The sequence below is a fragment of the Pleurodeles waltl genome, chromosome 1_2, assembly GCF_031143425.1.
Source record: "Pleurodeles waltl isolate 20211129_DDA chromosome 1_2, aPleWal1.hap1.20221129, whole genome shotgun sequence".
NCBI classification, from domain to species: domain Eukaryota; kingdom Metazoa; phylum Chordata; class Amphibia; order Caudata; family Salamandridae; genus Pleurodeles; species Pleurodeles waltl.
Genome location: NC_090437.1, coordinates 193959642 through 193982429, shown reverse-complemented (window position 1 = coordinate 193982429; position 22788 = coordinate 193959642). Strand labels below are relative to the sequence as shown.

The window sequence follows — 22788 nt, the reverse complement described above, 5'->3', positions numbered from 1 at the left end:
TCATAGTTGCAGGAAATATAGCTGTTGCCATCAAGGGACTAGTTGACCAATAAGAAGCCAGTGACGGCTTCTTGATCAACCCCATCAAAAAAGTAAAACTTTAAAAAAAATTCATCTCTTCTAGATATGTGGGAACCCACTGAGTAGCTCTAGACTGAGGCTTAAGTCTGGCAGCGTTGTCCCTCAAATATTGCTCAGCATACAAATTAGTCTGCTCCACAATCTCTTCCGAAAATACACGTCCATAAACAAGTGAAAGAAATGGACAGGCAAAAAGTTTTCCGTATTGACTCTACACCCTGGGAGACCAGTAAATGCAGGTAACTGTGGCTGCTCCATGTTTGGGGCAATCCAGGTGTCAGGTCTTCTAATGGGAAACCCTTCAGCCCCAGGCTGCTGCACTCTTGACACATCAATGTCCTCCTCTACAACAGGCCCTTCATCTGCACTGAGAGTAGCTTCCTCATCAGAAGAATACTCTCGGACAGAAAACTCACTGCCAGAATCTCCCACTTCCTCCTCTGCCTCAGATGCAGAGTCAGTCTCGTAATCATGGTCTGAAGACGACTCAAAGAGCATGCCAAAAACCTGCTGAGCGGTCACTCTGCGGCTAGCCATGATCCTCACTAACAACAAATGGATTGCCAACAACAACTAGCACTAAAATAAGTAATAAACAAAGTGTAGCTTTATCACAAAGAGTTATGTACTAAAAAACTATACCCCTCAATTGCCTGAAAAAGCTACTCACCAATCAACTACTCTGCACAGACACAGCAATCACCAATGATATCCCACTAAAAAGAAAAAAGCAAATTAGACATATGACAACACAAATGTTGTGCTCAAATCTAAGGACAATTTCACACACAATACTGCATTTAGTACACCACCTACAAACATGTCATTCATGCATGTCAACAATACTCCTTTACCTAAAACATGCAACTATGCAAACCGCAGGACAACTACTGCCAAAACCGCAAGGATCCACAGCAAAGGAAGCAAAAGCGTTGAACTAGAAGAAAAAGAAGAAATAAATTGTTATAATCACAAATACAAATACTTCGCCAGTTGACAAACACCCCACCACCAAGAACTTAGAAATTGTCCCTGGTACCTAAGTGGATTCTGACCCCCTTGGGGGCTGATGGGTGTAAAAATAATTGGCCGATCTGCCCCAAAGGGGGCAGAGATGGCCAATATGAACTTTCCCCACTTTTGGGGGGGGCGACCCTTGCCCAAGGGGTGCCCCCAAACACACACCGAAAGGGCCGAAACAGAAAAAAAAATAGCCCCCTAGGGGAGCGACCTTTGGCCAAGGGGTCACCCCCAAAATAAACATTCAAAACAAAATCCCTGCTGTCTAGTGGATTTCGCCCCCCCCCCCCCCGACTCATGGGACCACCATTCGAACCCATGCACTCTTGTGAGATGCAATACTTAACTTGGAAAGTAGCCTTTCTAATAGCTATCACATCACTTAGAAGAGTAAGTGAGATACAAGCATTTACTATTCAAGAACCCTTTATACAAATACATAAACATAAAGCGGTTCTCCGTACAAATCCCATATTCCTACCAAAGGTCATATCACCATGCCACAAACAGATGTACACTGGGGAAGTGACATTTTCCATATATATATATATATATATATATATGTGTTAGATCTATATTTAGAAGGATTACAACGCTCGCACCCACCATCCACTGCAGGCATAACAGTTATTATGAGTACTGCTGGCTATTCAGATTCAAGCATGTGAATTTATGAAAGATCCAATACTGGATAAGAAAACAAGTTACTTGCCTGTAACTACAGTTATCCAGTATTGGTATCTTTCATGAATTCACACCCTCCTCCGCTTTTAAGGCTCACATTTACTTTCCATAACATACTCTTCACTCTAGTGCTAGAAAATCTGAGGGAATGAGCCACTTTGGGGAATATTCTAGAGGGTGCTGGAGCCTGATTGGTCACAAGTCAAGTTTGGTTCTTTTTACCAAAGGACATGGACAGGCTATGTGTGTGAATTGTGTTAGCATTATAGTCTATGGAAATTTTTACTTACTGCTCTTATAGTATACCGTGGGACTCCCACTTCGACGATGGGGATGATTCAAGCATGTGAATTTATGAAAGATACCAATACTGGATAACTGTAGTTACAGGCAAGTAACTTGTTTTCTTTCTGATCCCACAAGATGAAAGCCTTTGTGCTGTCAGGAGTCTGGGACAAAGCCCGTTCTGGGTGGAGGTGCTTCACATCCACCCCACCCGCCAACCCCCTTTGCAGGAACAGCAACTCTTGTCTGTGAGCCTGAAAGACTCCTGCCATTTATTTTGCTGGTTCAGGGCACTCCAGCTAGTGGAGCTGCTCGCCCCCGGACCAGACCCCATTTTTGGCAGCAGGTCTAGTGGGAAAATTAGTAAACACCAGGAGGAGTGTCCACCCCAGCTAGAACTACCACTAGGGTGCCCGAAGCTGAGGTTGCCCCTCCTAGCAGAATTCTCCATCTTGTTTTGGAGGGTGATAGCCAATAGGGTTAGGAATCTGCCCCCTCTTCCCAAAGGGAGTGGGCACAGGAAGGGTGTAGCCACCATCAGGGTCAGTAGCCATTGGTTCTTTGGGTGGACCCCTCTAATGCCCCGAAATTTAGTATTTAGGGGCACACGTGAACCTTGCTCTTCAGATTCCTGCCTACCTAAAGAAGAAGAAGGACTGAAGAACCGCACCAGCAGTAAATACCCCAGACCGCAGCTTACTTGGCCCCAGCCCTACTAGCCTGTCTGCAGCTTGAAGACTTCTGCTACAAAAAGACGACACGTCCTGCAGGACCAGCAACCTCTACAAACCCCCAGAGGACTGTCTGCCTTCCCTAAAGACCAAGATGTCCTGAGGACAGCGGCCCTGTCAACAAAGAAAAACCTCCAAGAAGGACTTCAGACCCTCCCGGATCCTTGAGTTCTGCCCAGTCTGCATCCGTTGCCCATGGCCCGAGTCCAGGTGGCTTACCAGTTCCAAGAAGATCCCCAGGCGATTGAGACCTTGAGTCTGCCCTGGATTGACCCCTTCTGACCAACATGACAATGCCTGCAGCCTAAATCCAGAGAACCTCCATGACCTCGACCAGGTCCTGTGAAGATTATAGACGTCCAAAGAGATACCCCTGCACCCGCAGCTCCCCTGGCCTTTGGGATCCCAACTGACAGTCCAGCAATGTCCGGTGGGCACTCTACTTTCCTGTCCAGCTGTTGATTTTCTTCAGCTGACTCCCTGGACCGAGCCTGCAGCCTCTTTATGACTCCTGGGGTAACCCCTTCGAAAAGCATTGGATGCCCAATGCTGTGTATGCACCCACTGCCCCGTGCTGCTGAGGGTGTGTGTTTGGTGCTACACCTCCCCCCCCCCCCCCCCCCCTTGCTGATCTAAACCCCCGGTCTGTGCCCTAAAGTTATGGGTACTTACCTGCATGCTGTTTCTTTTTAAGCTCCCCCAGGCTCCATAGGATTCCATTGGGCTCCTGACATTAACTTTGACCTCTGCACCCGGCCGACCCTGTGTTGCTGGTGGTGCACCCACTGTGTCTTCCTAAACTTTTGTCCTGTGGACTCCATAACCTCTGAAGTCTGGAACCGTAAGTCTAATACTTACCTGTAAACTGTGCATGTATTTTTCCCTCCTAGGACTGCATTGCTTTCTATGAAAACTGCACTGTCTTCTTTTGAAACTAAAAAGTATTACTTACCTGAAAACTGTTTTATCTGAGAATTTCAAACAAAGTGCATTTGATACTTGAAAGTGATACATTCTTGAAACTGTACTTACCTGCAACAAAGATCCTTTTGGTTCTAGAAATAAAGTAACAAATTATATTTTTTGATGCATAAACATTGACCTGGAGTTAGTCATGGAGTGCGTGCCCCATTTCTTGACTGTGGGTGTACAACAAATACTTTACAGTACCCTCTGATAAGCCTAACCCCTCAACTACTCTACCACAAAACCGAGTATTAGTACCATCTACTTTAGCCTCTGTAAAGCCTCTGGGAATCCACTGGACTCTGCACACTATACCTTATCTTGGTATAGTATATACAGAGCCAGCTTCCTACATCAAGTCACCGCAATGTAAGATTTGTAAGTCTTTCTCCACTAAGACTCTTAAGGTTGGCACTACTCCTCATGAAAAAAAGAGAATATTCTTCCTTCTAAAGGAGATGTCCCCTCTTCATTGGAAGATTCTGTGAGCAGTGCCCCTCCAAGCACTTCCCCAAAGGCAGCGCACAATAGAAGACTATGGAAGTTTCCGGAGCTTGATCTGCTTGGTTACAGCAGTTGCAGCAGCCACCTCCTCTGCTGATGAATCAGAGTCTAACTGACTTCTTTCATTAGTGATGGAGCAGCGGATGTCACCAGTACAGATTTTTGCGAACTTCCAGGAGGAACAGTGTTAAGAAGGCAGGGTTAAACCGTCCAGCCCCCCCCCCCCCCCCCCCCACACCCCCACCCCCTCAAGGTGCATACCAAGAGTTTGGATATGCCCTTTTATGATCTTACTTTGTTCTGCAAACATGTGGATGAAACTTTGCAGATACTGATGCCACCAGGGCTTTGGGTCTCCTACAGTATTGCACATTTGGGTCTTGTTATTTTCGGGCCTCATGCAATCTCAGATTTTAGGGGAGAATTCAATTATTATAAAAGCCAATAAAAGCATCCTCAAAGGATGTCTGGATATGATCAAGGATACTTCTATAACTGTAGTCAAAGGCAGCTCTACAGGGGAGCATCAGGAAGAAAGAGAAGTGCTTCTCAGTTGCGTTCCAATGACAACCAGAAAAGAGCTTGAATCTTTGCCTTTACCCCCTTTTTCATCTCCTAATCTGCAGTGGATGGTCAAAATGTCCCTGTTCATTCCTGCTTGGGATGCTATAACAGTAAATGGGTGAGGCAAATTACTTTTTCAAGCCATACATTGGAATTCATCTAGATACGCCTCTGTGAAGCCACCCTAGAAAGAGTATCATCAAGTTCTCTCCATCAGATTTTCCCTTACCTCGATGACTCGTTTGAAAAGGCTATATCAAAGGAAGAGGCAAGAAGGTCTACAAATGCCCTGCATTTTACCTGTACAAGAAACTAGCCTTCTCATTGAACAGGTAAAAATCTTCATTGGATCCCGGAACAAAAATCCAGTTCCTGGGTACATTACTTGATACACAACTGGAAATGGCTTTTCCATCTCAGGGAAGGGCAAGGATGTTGCAAATTATGGCAAGAAATTTCTCTATAAAACAGTCAGTAGAGGTGAGACAATACAAATCTGTACTGGGCCTGATGGTGTCATATATAGGCCTTGTTTCCTTTTAACAGACTCTGCATGATGCCTGCTCAGCAGGACCTAGACTTGCAGTGGAAGCAAGTTGAGGGGTCTTGGAAGGATACAGTTCAAGTACACGGAGGCTTAAACAGGCATTACTGTGGTGGACACTTCCAACAAATCTGAATGCAGGGCTCTCTTTCCTGTGTCAAACAGGATGATACTCATATCAGATTCATCCACGGATGGATGGGGCGCTCACCTGCGGGAACTCTCAACTGGAGGCCTATGTTCAGATGCAGAAAATTCACTTTACATCAGTGTGTTGGAACTGTGTGTCATTTGACTAGGCTGGTAGACATTTCTTCACAGGTTTATAGGTCCGCCAGTCCCAGTCAGAATGAACACAGCGTCTGTTTCATATAGCCAGCAAAGAGGAACTTGATCCTGATCCCTTTCAGATGAAGTTCAACGGCTTTAGAATTGTGCCACTTCTCGCAAGATCAACTTCTCTGTGGAGTACTTGCTAGGTTGCCGGATCGATCAGGCAGATACACAAAGCTGACAAATGTCAGATTGTCACAAGTGAAAGCTAGAACAGAAAAAGATGGATTACATTTTGGATCATTGGGTCATCCCACAATCGATTTGTTTTCCATTCCAAACAACAGGAACTGCCCGTGGTTTGCAAGTAGGTTCAGGTATGCAGGTCAATGGACAATGACCTTCTAATCAGTTGGTCAAAGATATTGGTCTACGCCTTTGACCCTGGTCCCCAGAGTGCTGAGGAAGGCTGCAATAGACCATTGCGTTCCCCTCCTCATTGCTCTGGCATGCCCATGCCATGATTGGTACAGCGAACTGCTGCAGTTAGCAGCACATCCAGCCATTCCCCTGAAAGTGCATTCCAATATTCTTTTCAGACCTAACTTAGAGATTCTCCTTCACAATCCCAAGTTGCTGAACTTGACAGCTTATGTCACTGTTACACTGTTTACTTTCTATTTGATTGTACCAGGCATTCCCAGCCTGTTGACAAGGAATGGTTCAAGAATGTGAATTTATAAAAGGTGTCAATGTTGCAAACCTGGAATTACAGGTAAGTAAGTAATTTTTACTTCGTCCATTAAATGTGACTCCTCTGGGCAAATTTTTACTGTATATCCATCTTCAAGGGCTAACAAATACAAATTAAAATGTGCCACTTCTAAAGATTAGTTTGCAAGCTTCTCAGCAAAGTCACTTATGTGCCTTGCTATGGATGCTGATAACTGCAGCCATCAAGATAATCACCAGACCTTGAATGTGACTGTCGAGGGGATGTCCACTCAACGTCTTACTGTTTTCATACATTAATTTACTTTGCATGTCTTACGTTGAATCTCCCAATAGCTTCTGTTGAGAAGATGCCATTTTTTATTTGATTTGAAAGACTTGTTGAGACACTCCATATGATCCATTCCCAACTTAGACTTCTAAATCTCCAGATTTAGCTGTCTGACAATTGTCTGCTGAATCAAGTTAAAACAGATTCTGTAATATCTACGACAGCACAGAAAGCTTAATGGAATCCAGTGGTGCTGTGTGTAGTCCATACAGTCCTTAAAGGCAAGTGCATAGACACAATGGAGAGAGGAATTGGCATGTTGTTGCAGCAACAGATATTTAAATAGCAAATGCAAGGGCTATAATATCTAGATGTTGAGCAATTGTAGCTTGACATCCCCCTACTTATTGGAAAGCTACCAGTAGGATTAAATGAATAGGCAAAGGCTGTTATTAAAGCTCAACTAAACATTGTGCTGAATATATATGCCATCTCTTGATGCTCCTAATGGTGGATTACACCAGTGGGAATAAGGCACATCCTTTCTGCTTGAACTTCTGTCTAAGGTGGTAAACATGCCTTTTTTAATGGGCTATACTTGTATGGCAAACATGTGACAGACACCTTACTAGTGATAAAAGAAGACACTGATTCAACAAGATTCCTTGGTTTTCAGCAACACGGACAAGGCTTCTTTTACTGAAAATGCTAACCTAATAGCTAAACTTGTTGTTAGCTACGGGAACATCAGGTAATTTTCGTCCATGCAGGCAAAGATAATATTTCCTCTCCTAGTCCCCATCGCATTATGGAAGCCGAAAACAGAGCAAGTGTCCATCATCCAGCAGGGGATAAGGCAAGGCACGATGTAAATGATATCCCTGGCCGCCTGCCACCTTGATGTCTCATACAATTGGTGGGAGGAGAGCAGGAGGGTGGGGGGGCTAAAAGTGTGGTTTGGTTTCAATTATTTTGGCAGTGCCACGGAGCACCAAAGGTTAAGCCATCAACAGCAGATGATTGCCTGAGAAGGAAGAAGCAATACTTTTGATTCCTTGATCAGTTTCGTAGTGCTCTACCATGTTTTTCTGGTCATTGGGAAGATGCAAGAAGGACCATGCACACCAGCATTGACCAGGTAATTCTGGTATGTGAATCTTTGAGCTCTTGCAATAAAAACAGTGATCTAGTTCAAATCCAGACACTTCAAGAACCAAGGCAAACATTTATACCACAATCTACCCTCCTTGCACCTGATTGCTTCAGACCTAGAGTATGTTGTCAACATTCCACCAGTTCTGCGGGTGACTAGGTCATCTTTCATGGTGGAGGCCTATTCCCTGGAAAAGGTTCTCTAATTGGAATTTTTCTAGAGGCATAAATCCCCACAATGCATCCTCATTAATCATTGCCTTACCTTACACAGCTGACAGTCAGGCATACATTATTCCTCCCATTAGACTGCATCTGATGAGTATCTCCATGTATTTCAGGACTCCTAGTGCACCTTCGTAATTGTCGGCAATAGTAGTGAAAGAATTAACTGCACCTTTCCTCATCTGATGAAAATCCACCATCTTTGAATTTAAACACTTTGCTAGGGGCTCTTATAAAAGGCCTCTGTGTATACCTAAGGCCATTCTTCACGTGGTTTTACGAAAACAGTGTGTCTTCTACCCATGACCTCTGTAAGCCACTTTAGTGAAATTCAGTATTTCCCATTAAATCATCTTACCTGAAGTTTTATTTTTAAACAAAATTGACTTTTTCTGTTATTCCTGCCTAAGGCACAAACTCCAGACCATCTAAATAAAATAAAAAAACACTTGGCAACATGTTTTTCCTAAACCATCTATGACTGCAGAAAAATATCTGAATTCCTTAGACTGTTGACGACTATTGAAAACCGTATCAATTAATTGTTTCTCAAGGAAATTCCAACAGAACAATGGATTGCTTGCTGGATCATAGCTATTAACACTTTCTTGCATGCCAAGGCTGTGTGCCTCCAAGACACAAGATTTGACGACACTCCACTAGCAGCATGACAGTCACAGCTGCAGCTTGGAGGCGACTTCTGCCTATGCCTTCATCAAACATTATTTCCATGTATTATTTCTTGAATAACGGTCAAAGCAACAGTTGATGATGCTGGTGCTTCACAACCTATTTAGCTGTGACGAGCCTAATTCCTGCCTGCGCGTTTCCAGTCTATGCTTACTGCATTCTGTGAGTTGCCTCATTAGTAATTTTAGTTCACACATGAATCTAGAAAGGATCCTGTGCTGTAGAGGAACAAGTTACATACCTGCAAAAACTGTTCTTTGGGATTGGTAGCTTTCATAGATTAACTTGTGCCTTCCGGGTCTTGGGGCTATGAGTTTCTAAAAACAAATTTACAGTTTGTGCCTCTGAGGGACAACTGAGGCTCTGATTCTCCTCACCTCTTTGGTCGCAGTCCCGAGGTAGAATGGGTAGAAGTGATTGGCTAGTTTCAGTATTGTTTGAAGAGTTGATAGACGCCTGACAGTAGCGAGTGATTAATGCGTGCAATTCTTTGAGAAATACCAATGCTTAAAAACTGTATTCACGGGTGAGTTACTTTTTCATTAAACACCACCTAATGAAATGTTTTCATCTCAGCAGAATTATTTTTCGTATATGGACCTGATTGGTTGTGTCATCGGAAAAATTATTTTAAGTAGAAAATAGTGTGTAAACCAAAGTGTCCTACCCTCAAATTGTTTTGTTGACATTTGTAAGAAGCGTTTTGGACAATTAGCTACTGTATATTTATCAGCGCAATCCAAATGTCACAAGATGTAACTGGGGACCACGTCAAGTGAAATGCCTTTTTACATTGCTTTGTGTTTGAAGTAAAAATGTTTGCATCTTGTGCAGCCAGTATGTTATGTGGTGTTCTGTTTTGTACTCTAGCCCCTGCAGAGGATAGAGAATGAAGTGGAAATGTTGGGAGAACACCTTCCCGTTGGAAGTTTTTCCTATCCCCCATCGGCCCATCCTACACCTTTGACCCCATCAGCCCCTCTTCAGTTCCTCACACATGATCCTTTGCACCAGGAAGTGTCATTTGGTGTTGTAAGTAATCACATTTTCTGTAAATCTTAATTTTACAGTGCATGAAGTAAATATCTGACTTTAGTGGAGTAAAGTAGAACTGGCCATTAACTGAAATTATGGAATTTATTTAACGTGCTTCTGAGAAAAAATAGTACCAAGCCAAATCCTGTTCTTCTTATTCAGTCTGGCCACAGACTGCTTTATCTGTGCCACAACCTATACTATAAATACAAAATAACAGAGATGGACTTGGGTGACCCCTACTGCCTGTTGCAATTGTCCCTGCCATTAGGCTCGGCCCATATTAGAGTATTTGCACGCAGTAGAAGCGGCTCAGGAAATACGAACTATTTCTTGTGCGTGTAATGGATGAGGCTGCAAATAAGTGTTTGTATTGTAATTATGGTCGGGAAAGGCTCTATGTTGTGCAGTGGAAGGTGCACTGATACTTTTTTGCACACAAGATGATCGAGGCGAAGGCGGCAGCAACTATGGGTCCTCTCCACGTCCCTTGTAGGAATTTGCACAGCCTGTGGAGGCCCGCACGTTCAGCCCCCCTGCAGTGTATCTTCAGCTATGTAAATGTAGTCCGACTTCTCAAGTTGTTCTGTAGAAAGTTGTTGTGTTTCCCCAGAAACTGTGAAATAAAGCTTGTTTTCAAGCAGATTTTTGGACATTGTTTAACACCAATACACGTGGATTCGCACTACTTCTTGACGCTGCAGGATGATGACAAACGCCACCACTTGCCTTTCTTTGCAACTTCTGTGTCAAGTGCACCTTCTTTGGAAAGGTTCTTTCACCGAGCAGCCACGTGATGCGGTTTCTCTACTGCAGCATAATCTGCAAAGATTCATAATCACACAACTTCATAAAAGATACCCCTATGTTAACAGAAAAGCATCAGCAGCTCTGTTCTTCCTCTGCCGGTCCATCCCTTCTTCAGAAAAGGAGCTGTGCCTCCATAGCTGCAAAGTGCCTCCATGTCAACGCCTTAAGCCAATTCTGAGATTCATCAAACAGCATTTTGTTTGGTGGGATTCTGAAACACTGTTTACAAAGTGAAAACTACAGTAGGTCTGGGTGAATGTGTCATATGGCATGGAGCCACATTGTCACAAAGGCAAATTCTAGGCAGTGACTAAAATGTTCAGGGCAATTGGTCAATATTCATGCCAAAAGGGCAATTTTACAAACACATCAGAGAAGGTCACAGAATTCTGACACATGTACAAGTCAATATTTGTTTGTTATATGGTTTGTATAACGTGGAAGAACTGATTTAAGAATTCAAAAAACAAGCAAACACTCAAACTCAGCACAATTTGACAGCTGACTTGTGTATGCCACAAGCAGTGAGCTGTTGCTGAACAGTCTTCGAATTCCTAACCATTAGCACTACAACTAACCTAGTAGGTAAGATGTTCTTTCCCAATGTGTACTGTTTATCAAAGTGGGCAGACTTAAGACGTTTTTTGTTCCCAAGAGCAAAAGAGTAGAAGTCTGTACAGGATTTTTTTTTCAGATTAACCTGGATCTGAAGCTCCACTTTAAAAAGTTCGTTATTGCACCAATTTCCAGCTTTAGTCAAGGTGAATTTAATTTGGAGAAAACCCCTGTTGTATTGTTGCCAGAAATGGAAGGTAGACATTGCGTTTTTTACATTAAGAACTTCACCAGGGAAGTTTGAAAGAAGTTTGCCATTTTGTGCTCAATGTAGATTGTTGTCCATGACACCTCAAAGCAGGAACAATTAAACTGTATGTTTTGAATAGATACTACCATGCAAGATGACTGAAAGGTTTAGGGAAGTAAAAGAAGCCTATACACACATGCCCGTGCTACACTTGGGCCAGTGTTGGCAACTGATTACATCACCACTGTAAAGGCCCACAAGATGTCAACATATGTTCTTAATGCTATAGGTAAACAGGAGCCCTGGAATCATGTAGAAATGGATGACTACATAATGTGGGACAGTAGACTAAATTAAGGGGCTGGTTGTGCATATTAGAGCATATTTTGTGGAAATAGTCAATATGTTGTGATTTTACAGACTATAGTAGGGCCTAGGAAAACGTCTTCCCTCAATAGTGCAAGTTTATCAGCTGAATAGAGCAATGATTAACTAAAAAGTGACCTGTCAACCTTGCAAAGTGTATGGAACGGATTTCATTGTAATGCTTAAAGGACTGTAACTGTTGATCTGTTTGAGATGTAAACGTTTTTTCTAATTACATTTTGTTGTTGTAATTTATTCATTTATTAGGAGGGCATCTGCACCCTATGCTTTCTCCGTGTTCGGTCCTTGCCTAACCCATGACCGAACAAATCACTAGTCAGTTGTAATCTGTGCATCTCTGTATGCTTAGCTATTTCATTTAATCACCTGGCAAAATATATCTTCTTAAGGGGACCTTGTTTAATTTGTGTTCTAACTATCCCTTTAAGATGATACATTTCGCTGCTCCTCTGTCAAATTTGATTTTAAGCTGCAAAGACAACCCCTTCCTCCATGTTGTTTTTTCAAACGTAAAAAAATTGATAGCTTGCTGGAAATCTTGCATCATGTTTTTTTCGAGCAGCCTGGGCAACAGTGACAGCCAGTGTCTTTATTTGAAATATAAATATGATTTTCAATTCAACATGTGCTACGCATTTTTCTGAACTCACTGAACATGCATACTTCCATCCAGCATACATATCATACAATTTAAATAGATGCATGCCGTGTGTGTGTGTTTTTTTGTTTTGTTTTTAGGCTACACACCCAGAATCCACACAAAAGAGATATCAGTAAATAAACCTTACCTTTTAGTAGATATCGAAATTCACATCTATCTTTAGTTGGGTTAACTAAGCATGCCAGCCTCCCACAAACTCCTTTTTAGACCGAGGTAGTGGACTGTTAGAACATCAAATCTCCACCAGCCAAGATAGTCCGACAAAAGAGTGCACCATAGATACCGTGCATTCCACTAGTATAATATAAGAATATATTCAGAACTGTAGTGATCCAAGTTCTCAAAGTACTGATCAGTACACCAAACCTATTCATAAAACAAAGCACTCAATTAGCTGCTCTCTGTGATTTAAACATCGACCCAGAATGTCAACTGCATGCTCGTACTTTTTGAAGTAATCATTTTGAAATCGAAAGAAAAGTGTATAGTGCAGTAGAAGCCAGAGGCTTTCTCATGCAATGGCTCATTATAAATGCACTAATACACAATGGATGCAAATTTTATTAGAGGACTCGAGTTATGTTTTCTCTGAAGAAGTCATAGGTATCCAAATATACTGGAAGGGGCACCTCACCCACAGTTATCTGTGGCATGCTACATCAGTGGTGTCCTTTTTCTATTTAGGTAGGTAAGTATCACCTGCATGAATATACACAGAGATCCAAATATTTTATAAATACCTTAGGTATATATAAAAGATATCTTGTTCATTAAAACGGTTCCGTAGGTATGATTAAAAATAAGGTCTGAGTTGTTTCAAAGGTAATGTTCCATACATCCACTATAATTGTGCCTAGATGTTTTAGATCTGTAAGAGCAGCCCTGGAATTTCTCATTGCTGTAGCAACAGCGTGAAACCAATTTTGGTCCCCACTGTTGCTATGTCATTGCAGTGCATTAACACACTGAGAATTTGAAAATCATGATGGCACTCACTCAGAGCCATTTATAACAGTTGGTTTATTCCACTTTTAGGTGGAATCCTACCAAAACATTGTCCATCCTATTTAGAGGTATAGAAAACTGGTTTTTGTCAGACAGCCACATTTTGTGGCAATCTGTTTTGGCTCTTTGATGAGTTGGGGGAGAAAAACAGGGATGTATGCTCAATTACTGAGATTACATGAATCTCAAACCTCTCATAAAAATATTATGACACCATATTTGTGTTATGAGTCTGGTGGGGGACCCATGTGGATCCAGAATGTAGTACATCCTGGAGTGATCTAGAATATGGTGGTTGAGGCATATATGGTGACAGTTTATATATAACGTTTTAGCAGGGCGTGGGCCAGTGCCTCAGCCATTGGATATTGCTGCATTGTCTTTATCATGCCTCAAGTTACTTTTTGCTGACGGGTGGCTGCTTTTTACCAATTTGCATTAACGTTTAAAGATGCAACAAAAATATCTGTTATGACCACAGTTATGTATCATGTTAAAGTGCCTTAGAGCCTCTGCTCTAACCTCTCAATGACCTTTACCTGGTACTATTTCTGGTCAACCCTGGGACTGAACCAGCCAATATTTTGGGCTATTTTAGGGTGCATTCCTTTCTGTTGGGCCAGGGAGGCCCTTTCACTCTGCCACCAACTGTCAAATGCATGACAGATACAAAATCCTTATTCAAATCTTATTTTTTCCTGTGGACATAAAAATATTCATATTGGTCATGCACTTGATCAATGCATTTTACTGACTTTTATCTTGCTCACAGTACTTAGTGCTGTGATAAGACTTTTCTTTCTAAGACTCTGAAGGACAGTGGGTTTGGAGGTTGTCATATCTGCTGGAAAGAAATAATGAATACTTTGTTTCAAAGAATTATGCCCCCTTGTTAAGGGATGACTTTGTGCAAAGTGCCCCATTAAGCACTTCAAAGAAGTGACTTCTTCCTATGAAGAAAAACCATCATCTAAAAAGAAGAGACCTTTGCTGTTGATAAAAAACCCATGTTGTCGACAACCATGAAGGTAATCTCATCAACAATGGTCCTGTCAACATCAGCGCCGTCGACACAGTAGTCTTTGACATAGCTGCCGGTACCATCGACAGCCTCAACAATACAGGCCACGTTGACACCATTGACTACGACACCTTTGGTTTTGACGGCGACACCATGCAAGGCAATTTTACAGCCACTATCTTTTCACCACTAAAGGGAACAGCAAGTTTATCTGCACATACACTAAACCCGAAATTAGAAGAAAATGTCTGTGTCCCCGCCTCAGACTGCATAAAGCCCAAAGCAATTGGATGTATGGTATGACCAGGATTTTAAGAACATAAGGGATGAGGAGAAACCTTTCCAAGAATATGGGTACCAACGCGATTATGCACCTGATGATCCATGTACCGTTATACCTCCTTGTTACAGTAGAGAGCCAGAAGTCTTACAGGAGCCTGTAGCTTTCTTATCCACACTGCAAAAGAACAACACAACCCACCTCTAGGTGTTAGAAAAATATGAATCATAGGATGAGACTATGAATTTAATAAAATCATGTGCAATACACATTTGCCTCTTTGTTGCTTAAATGTGATGTATTAGTCAGAAGCAGGAATTGATGGAATTTTTTTTTTTTTTTTTTTTTTACAACCTGGAAGCGGTTTATGTGGTTCTTCTTCAGTTAAATCCCCTGGTCTGTTGCCTCCAAGGAATTACTTTTCAGGGGGCCTCTTTTTTTATAGGGCTTTTTTATCAACACTACAGCACATGATGGACACCGTTCAAAGATTACTGCCTTAGCATACTCCAGGACAACTTAAGTCTCCTCCTCCACCACCTCTGCCATCTACATCTCAACAGCTGCCTACGTCTCTACTACCTACTGTGCCTCCAAAGGAGCCATCTCAACAGGTAATTGCCAAACCACTTGTCCCAGCATGTCTTAAGACCATAGGAAGGGAAGACTAATCCGACTCTGTATTCAGATGAGTACGAGGGGAAAGGTGAACTTCCACTAGGGGATAACAGAGGTAATGATGACTAGAAAGACTACATCATACCCAATAAGGATCATAACCCACTCAATCAGACAACGTTGTACCTTGGTGATATAGCCAGATTTCATTCTCTGATGGTGAGAGCAACGAAAAAGTTCAATTTACCAATGACTTCAGCACAACAACAACACTTCATTTATGATTTCGAGGAACAGCCACACAAGACTTACATCCATACCTATACTGCACTATGTCTGGTCGGAAGGACTAAAATTGATTAAGACACCAGCAACAGTCCCGGCAGTACTTCCACAGCTGCAGAAAAAGTATTTGTCCCAAACTGTCTTACTGGCTATCTGAAGCCGGGCTCAGTAATAATAGCAGCAGCCCAACATAGAGCAAAGTACCTTATCATACCACCATATACTCCTCCAGACAGAGGGCAAAAAGATAATTAGGTTGCAGAAATAGCTCAATGATGGCAGCATCCATTAAGGCAGCTAATGCTTTAGCAATTTTAGGTCTTTTTTGATTGGCAAATGTGACAGAATATGTTGTCACTGCTCACAAGTCATTTCAGGGGACAAAAAATAATTTGCTGAGGCAATTCTCGGGGAAGTAGACATAAAGGCAGCATCATTGACACACCAGTGGCTGTCTCGAACAAGGGTTCCATCAGGTAGCAAGGGCAGTTGCTTTCAGATGGAAAGGTTGGCTCAGATCGACAGCCTTCCATCCAGAGGTAGAGGGAAAGATCCTTGACATGCCATTTGACCGCCTCACCCTATTAGCAAACTAGTGGATGAGACTCTCCAAAGTATCAGAATGGACACAGATAGAAGATAATCACTAGGACTATTGCAACATTAACAACCCTGCTTGGCCACTTTTCATGCCTCACGCAGGTCCCAAGCCTACAGGGATGGTTTCAATCAATGTGAAGGTTAATGACGACCATACTACCACCAGTGACAATCCGGTTAGAAACAGGAATATACCTCCAACCAAAGACATGGACGATCTTCTGGAGTAGGAGGAGTTCCACCCGATGGTGCTCCAGTGGAAAATAGAAGAGTGCTTGACTCTCTGCAGCTGTCCCCCTTCTATTGCAATCCCAGGGAGGAATTTCTCTTTTTCCCCCGCACAGGAGCCCATAACATCTGACTAATGGTTGCAGCAGTTGATACACACAGAACATACCTTGGAATTTGTACAAAGACCACATGTCTGCTAAGCCAAAGATGAAATTATCTCCACTTGAGGGAGCTGCAACAAGAACTCTTCCACCTAGTTACTTCAGAGGAGCAGTAAAAAAAGGCCCCTAAATGCATGAGAAACCAGGGATGTTGTACCAGATTCTTCTTGATGAGAAAGAAAACAGGACACTGGAGAACGATTCTTGACCTCAGACAGCTGAACTAGTTTCTGAAGAAGCAGTCATTCCAGATAGTTCTCAAATATTGGATCTTTCATAGATTCACATGCTTGAATCATCCTCGTCGTCGAGATGGGAGCCACACGGTAACTTGAAATATACATAGCAGTAAGTGTACTACAGTAGGCCTCAATGGCATATTCAGGCACTGTTATAGCCTATCCGTGTTCACACATATATATATATATATATATATATCAAAACAAGGCCCTTTCAGGGTTAGAGTGACGCATAAATTATGCAAAAAACAAGAGAGAACTCTGGGAAGTTCCCAAATTTAGGTGGAGAGCAGCTCTAGTAAGGAGCACCCTGCAACACCAGCGACACTCTAGATTTGCTCACCTCAAATGTCTGCTTATCTAGCAAAGTTTTTAAGCATAGGATCAGCACAGTGCTATCCACGCCGAGCTAGATAGTGACAAAGTCTTTTGCCATTTGTACAGCAAAATCTTTAAGCATAGGATTGACACAGTGTCATCCTTACCGAGCTGTAAAATGACAAAAGCCATTTACCACTTCAGGCACAGTATTACAGCTTTGGACTGGTCAAATACCATCCAAGCCAACCTGAAATGAGTAAAGCAACCCCTGACACGTGTTTCGCTCTCATTAGAGCTCTTCAGAGAGGTTTAGCTTTGTCCAGACACAAGGGAGCACCCAGTATAAGTCAAAACAAGGCCCTTTCAGGGTTAGAGTGACGCATAAATTATGCAAAAAACAAGAGAGAACTCTGGGAAGTTCCCAAATTTAGGTGGAGAGCAGCTCTAGTAAGGAGCACCCTGCAACACCAGCGACACTCTAGATTTGCTCACCTCAATTGTCTGCTTATCTAGCAAAGTTTTTAAGCATAGGATCAGCACAGTGCTATCCACGCCGAGCTAGATAGTGACAAAGTCTTTTGCCATTTGTACAGCAAAATCTTTAAGCATAGGATTGACACAGTGTCATCCTTACCGAGCTGTAAAATGACAAAAGCCATTTACCACTTCAGGCACAGTATTACAGCTTTGGACTGGTCAAATACCATCCAAGCCAACCTGAAATGAGTAAAGCAACCCCTGACACGTGTTTCGCTCTCATTAGAGCTCTTCAGAGAGGTTTAGCTTTGTCCAGACACAAGGGAGCACCCAGTATAAGTCAAAACAAGGCCCTTTCAGGGTTAGAGTGACGCATAAATTATGCAAAAAACAAGAGAGAACTCTGGGAAGTTCCCAAATTTAGGTGGAGAGCAGCTCTAGTAAGGAGCACCCTGCAACACCAGCGACACTCTAGATTTGCTCACCTCAAATGTCTGCATATCTAGCAAAGTTTTTAAGCATAGGATCAGCACAGTGCTATCCACGCCGAGCTAGATAGTGACAAAGTCTTTTGCCATTTGTACAGCAAAATCTTTAAGCATAGGATTGACACAGTGTCATCCTTACCGAGCTGTAAAATGACAAAAGCCATTTACCACTTCAGGCACAGTATTACAGCTTTGGACTGGTCAAATACCATCCAAGCCAACCTGAAATGAGTAAAGCAACCCCTGACACGTGTTTCGCTCTCATTAGAGCTCTTCAGAGAGGTTTAGCTTTGTCCAGACACAAGGGAGCACCCAGTATAAGTCAAAACAAGGCCCTTTCAGGGTTAGAGTGACGCATAAATTATGCAAAAAACAAGAGAGAACTCTGGGAAGTTCCCAAATTTAGGTGGAGAGCAGCTCTAGTAAGGAGCACCCTGCAACACCAGCGACACTCTAGATTTGTCATTTTACAGCTCGGTAAGGATGACACTGTGTCAATCCTATGCTTAAAGATTTTGCTGTACAAATGGCAAAAGACTTTGTCACTATCTAGCTCGGCGTGGATAGCACTGTGCTGATCCTATGCTTAAAAACTTTGCTAGATAAGCAGACATTTGAGGTGAGCAAATCTAGAGTGTCGCTGGTGTTGCAGGGTGCTCCTTACTAGAGCTGCTCTCCACCTAAATTTGGGAACTTCCCAGAGTTCTCTCTTGTTTTTTGCATATATATATATATATATATATATATATATATATATATATGTTCGCTGGCATGTGTAGCTGCAGATACACATGCTGTGCACATCCCGCCATCTGGTGTTGGGCTCGGAGTGTTACAAGTTGTTTTTCTTCGAAGAAGTCTTTTCGAGTCACAAGACAGAGGGACTCCTCCCATTTCGACTCCATTGCGCATGGGCGTCGACTCCATCTTAGATTGTTTTTTTTTCCGCCATCGGGTTCGGACGTGTTCCTTTTCGCTCCGTGTTTCGGGTCGGAAAGTTAGTTAGAATCTCGGAAAAAACGTCGGTATTGTTTGCGTTCGGTATCGGGTTAGTTACAACAGATCGACACCGAATTTAGAAGAGTTCCGGTGGCCCTTCTGGGTTTTTTCGATCCCCCGTCGGGGCCTGGTCGCCCCGGCCACGTGTGAATTCAAGGCTGATGGAACGGACCCCATTCCGCTTCTGTCCAAAATGCCATAACAAGTATCTGGTCTGTAACTTGTGCTTGTCCCCAGAGCACAAGGAAGATACTTGTGAGGCCTGTCGAGCGTTTCGGTCCAGAAAGACGTTAAGAGACCGAAGAGCCAGAAGACTGCAGATGGCGTCGACGCCGACAGAACAAGAGCGTTTCGAGGAAGAAGAGGAAGCTTTCTCTATCCACGAATCGGACTCGGAAGAGCTCGAGGCCGAAGAAACGCCGAAAACCGTGAGTAAGACGTCGAAACATAAGACTCACGAGAAGTCAACAAGAGCCCAGGGGACACCACCGCCAACAGGCCATGGCGTAACCCAAAAAAGCGGTGACTGAGCCAAGGCACCGAAAAAGGGCACGCTGGTGTCGAAGTCATCCGACTCCGGTCGAGATACCGCCACACAGCAATCTCGGACCCGAGACATCGGCTCTGAGAAATTTCGGCACCGTGACAGCGGCACCGAACAAATTCGGCACCGAGACACCACCACGCCGAAAATTACAAAGGTTTCTTCGGAGCCTAAAAATATCTCCGAAAAAGTTTTGGTTCCGAAACATCCAGCCTCGGAGCCGAGAACAGGTTCCTATACAGAGGAACAAGGATTAGCCTCACAAATGAAAAAACATAGATTTGGAGAGGAACTTCAAGCTGTAGAGCCAGACTATACTCAAAGGAGGCTCCACATTCATCAAGACACAGGGAAGATAACCACTCTTCCTCCAATTAAAACAAAAAGAAAACTTGCCTTTCACGAAAAGGACAAGGAGCCACAGGCAGAGGTGGCAAAGAAAACAACTCCACCACCTTCTCCACCACCATCAGTGCCCACATCACCAGTAGCAACTCCTCCACTGATGCACTCACCGACTCATACTGCCATGAGTCAAGATAAACCCGATGCATGGGACCTTTACGATGCTCCAGTATCGGACAACAGCCCAGACTCGTACCCTACCAGGCCGTCCCCTCCTGAGGACAGTACATCTTACACACAGGTGAACGCAAGGGCAGCTGCTTTCCATAACGTCACCTTGCATTCAGAACCAATTGAGGATGACTTCTTGTTTAACACGCTAACCTCCACTCATAGCCAGTACCAAGGACTACCTATGCTCCCAGGAATGCTAAAACATTCAAAACAAATCTTTCAGGACCCTGTTAAAGGCCGAGCCATAACTCCAAGGGTGGAGAAAAAGTACAAGCCACCGCCAACAGATCCTGTTTATATTACAACGCAGTTAACTCCAGACTCAGTAGTTGTCGGGGCAGCTCGTAAGAGAGCAAACTCTCATACCTCGGGAGACGCACCACCTCCAGACAAAGAGAGTCGCAAATTTGATGCTGCGGGCAAAAGGGTTGCAGTACAAGCAGCAAACCAATGGCGCATTGCCAATTCACAAGCGCTTTTGGCAAGATATGACAGAGCTCACTGGGATGAGATGCCACATTTGATAGAACACTTACCCAAGGAGTTCCAAAAAAGAGCACAACAAGTGGTGGAAGAAGGACAAAGTATCTCTAATAATCAGATACAGTCTTCAATGGATGCAGCAGATACGGCTGCAAGGACAGTAAATACTGCAATAACAATAAGAAGGCACGCATGGCTCCGCACGTCAGGTTTCAAGCTGGAAATTCAACAAGCCGTGCTAAATATGCCATTTAATGAACAGCAGTTGTTTGGGCCGGAAGTCAACACTGCTATTGAGAAACTCAAGAAAGACACTGATACGGCAAAAGCCATGGGCGCACTCTACTCCCCGCAGAGCAGAGGCACCTTTCGCAAAACACCTTTTAGGGGAGGGTTTCGAGGACAACCTACAGAAACCACAACATCACAAACAAGGCCCACTTACCAAAGCCAATATCAGCGGGGAAGTTTTCGGGGGCAATATAGAGGGGGACAATTCCAAAGAAGTAGAGGAAAATTCCAAAGCCCCAAAAGTCCTCAAAATAAGCAGTGACTCACAAGTCACACATCCCCATCACATAACACCTGTGGGGGGAAGATTAAGCCAATTTTACAAACTTTGGGAGGCGATAACAACAGATACTTGGGTACTAGCAATTATCCAGCATGGTTATTGCATAGAATTTCGCGAATTCCCTCCAACAGTCCCACCGAAAACACACAGTATGTCGAAACAACATATACATCTTCTAGGATTAGAAGTTCAAGCATTGCTCCAAAAAGAAGCAATAGAATTAGTACCAAAACAAGAACTAAACACAGGAGTTTACTCACTGTACTTTCTGATACCCAAAAAAGACAAAACTCTAAGACCTATACTAGATCTCAGAATATTAAATACATACATCAAATCAGACCATTTTCACATGGTTACATTACAAGAAGTAATCCCACTGCTCAAACAACAAGACTACATGACAACACTGGATCTAAAGGATGCATATTTCCATATACCAATACATCCTTCACACAGGAAGTACCTAAGGTTTGTATTCCAAGGGATACATTACCAATTCAAAGTGTTGCCATTCGGAATAACAACTGCGCCAATAGTTTCTACAAAATGTCTAGCCGTAGTAGCTGCACATATCAGAAGGCAGCAAATACATGTGTTCCCGTACCTAGACGATTGGTTAATCAAAACCAACACGCAAAAACAGTGTTCACAACACACAAATTACGTCATAGAAACCCTACACAAACTAGGTTTCTCAATCAATTACTCAAAGTCACACCTTCTGCCGTGTCAAACACAGCAATACCTAGGAGCAACAATCAACACAGTAAAAGGAATTGCCACTCCAAGTCCACAAAGAGTCCAAACATTCCAAAATGACATACAAGCCATGTATCCAAACCAAAAGATACAGGTCAAATTAGTAATGAAACTCCTAGGCATGATGTCCTCATGCATTGCCATTGTCCCAAACGCAAGGTTGCACATGCGGCTCTTACAACAGTGCCTAGCATCACAGTGGTCACAGGCACAGGGTCAACTTCTAGATCTAGTGTTGATAGACCGCCAAACATACATCTCGCTTCAATGGTGGAACAGTATAAATTTAAACCAAGGGCGGCCTTTTCAAGACCCAGTGCCACAATACGTAATAACGACAGATGCATCCATGACAGGGTGGGGAGCACACCTCAATCAGCACAGCATCCAAGGACAATGGGACATTCAGCAAAAACAGTTTCATATAAACCACTTAGAACTGTTAGCGGTATTTCTAGCTCTGAAAGCATTTCAACCCATAATAACCCACAAATACACTCTTGTCAAAACAGACAACATGACAACAATGTATTACCTAAACAAACAGGGAGGAACACACTCGACACAGTTGTGTCTCCTAACACAAACAATATGGCATTGGGCGATTCACAACCACATTCGCCTAATAGCACAATTTATTCCAGGGATTCAGAATCAGTTAGCAGACAATCTCTCTCTGGATCACCAACAGATCCACGAAT

At 43.0% G+C, this 22788-nt stretch overlaps 1 protein-coding gene across 5 annotated transcripts in view; it reads left to right on the top strand.

The window, feature by feature from the left end:
• Positions 1-22788, top strand: part of RNF38 (ring finger protein 38) — a 724979-nt gene that overhangs the window by 483952 nt on the left and 218239 nt on the right. For all 5 annotated transcript variants that reach the window (XM_069237710.1, XM_069237731.1, XM_069237718.1 and 2 more), the window contains one exon: positions 9593-9754. In XM_069237710.1, coding sequence (XP_069093811.1) covers positions 9593-9754 — 162 coding nt within the window. The remainder of the gene's footprint in view (positions 1-9592; positions 9755-22788) is intronic.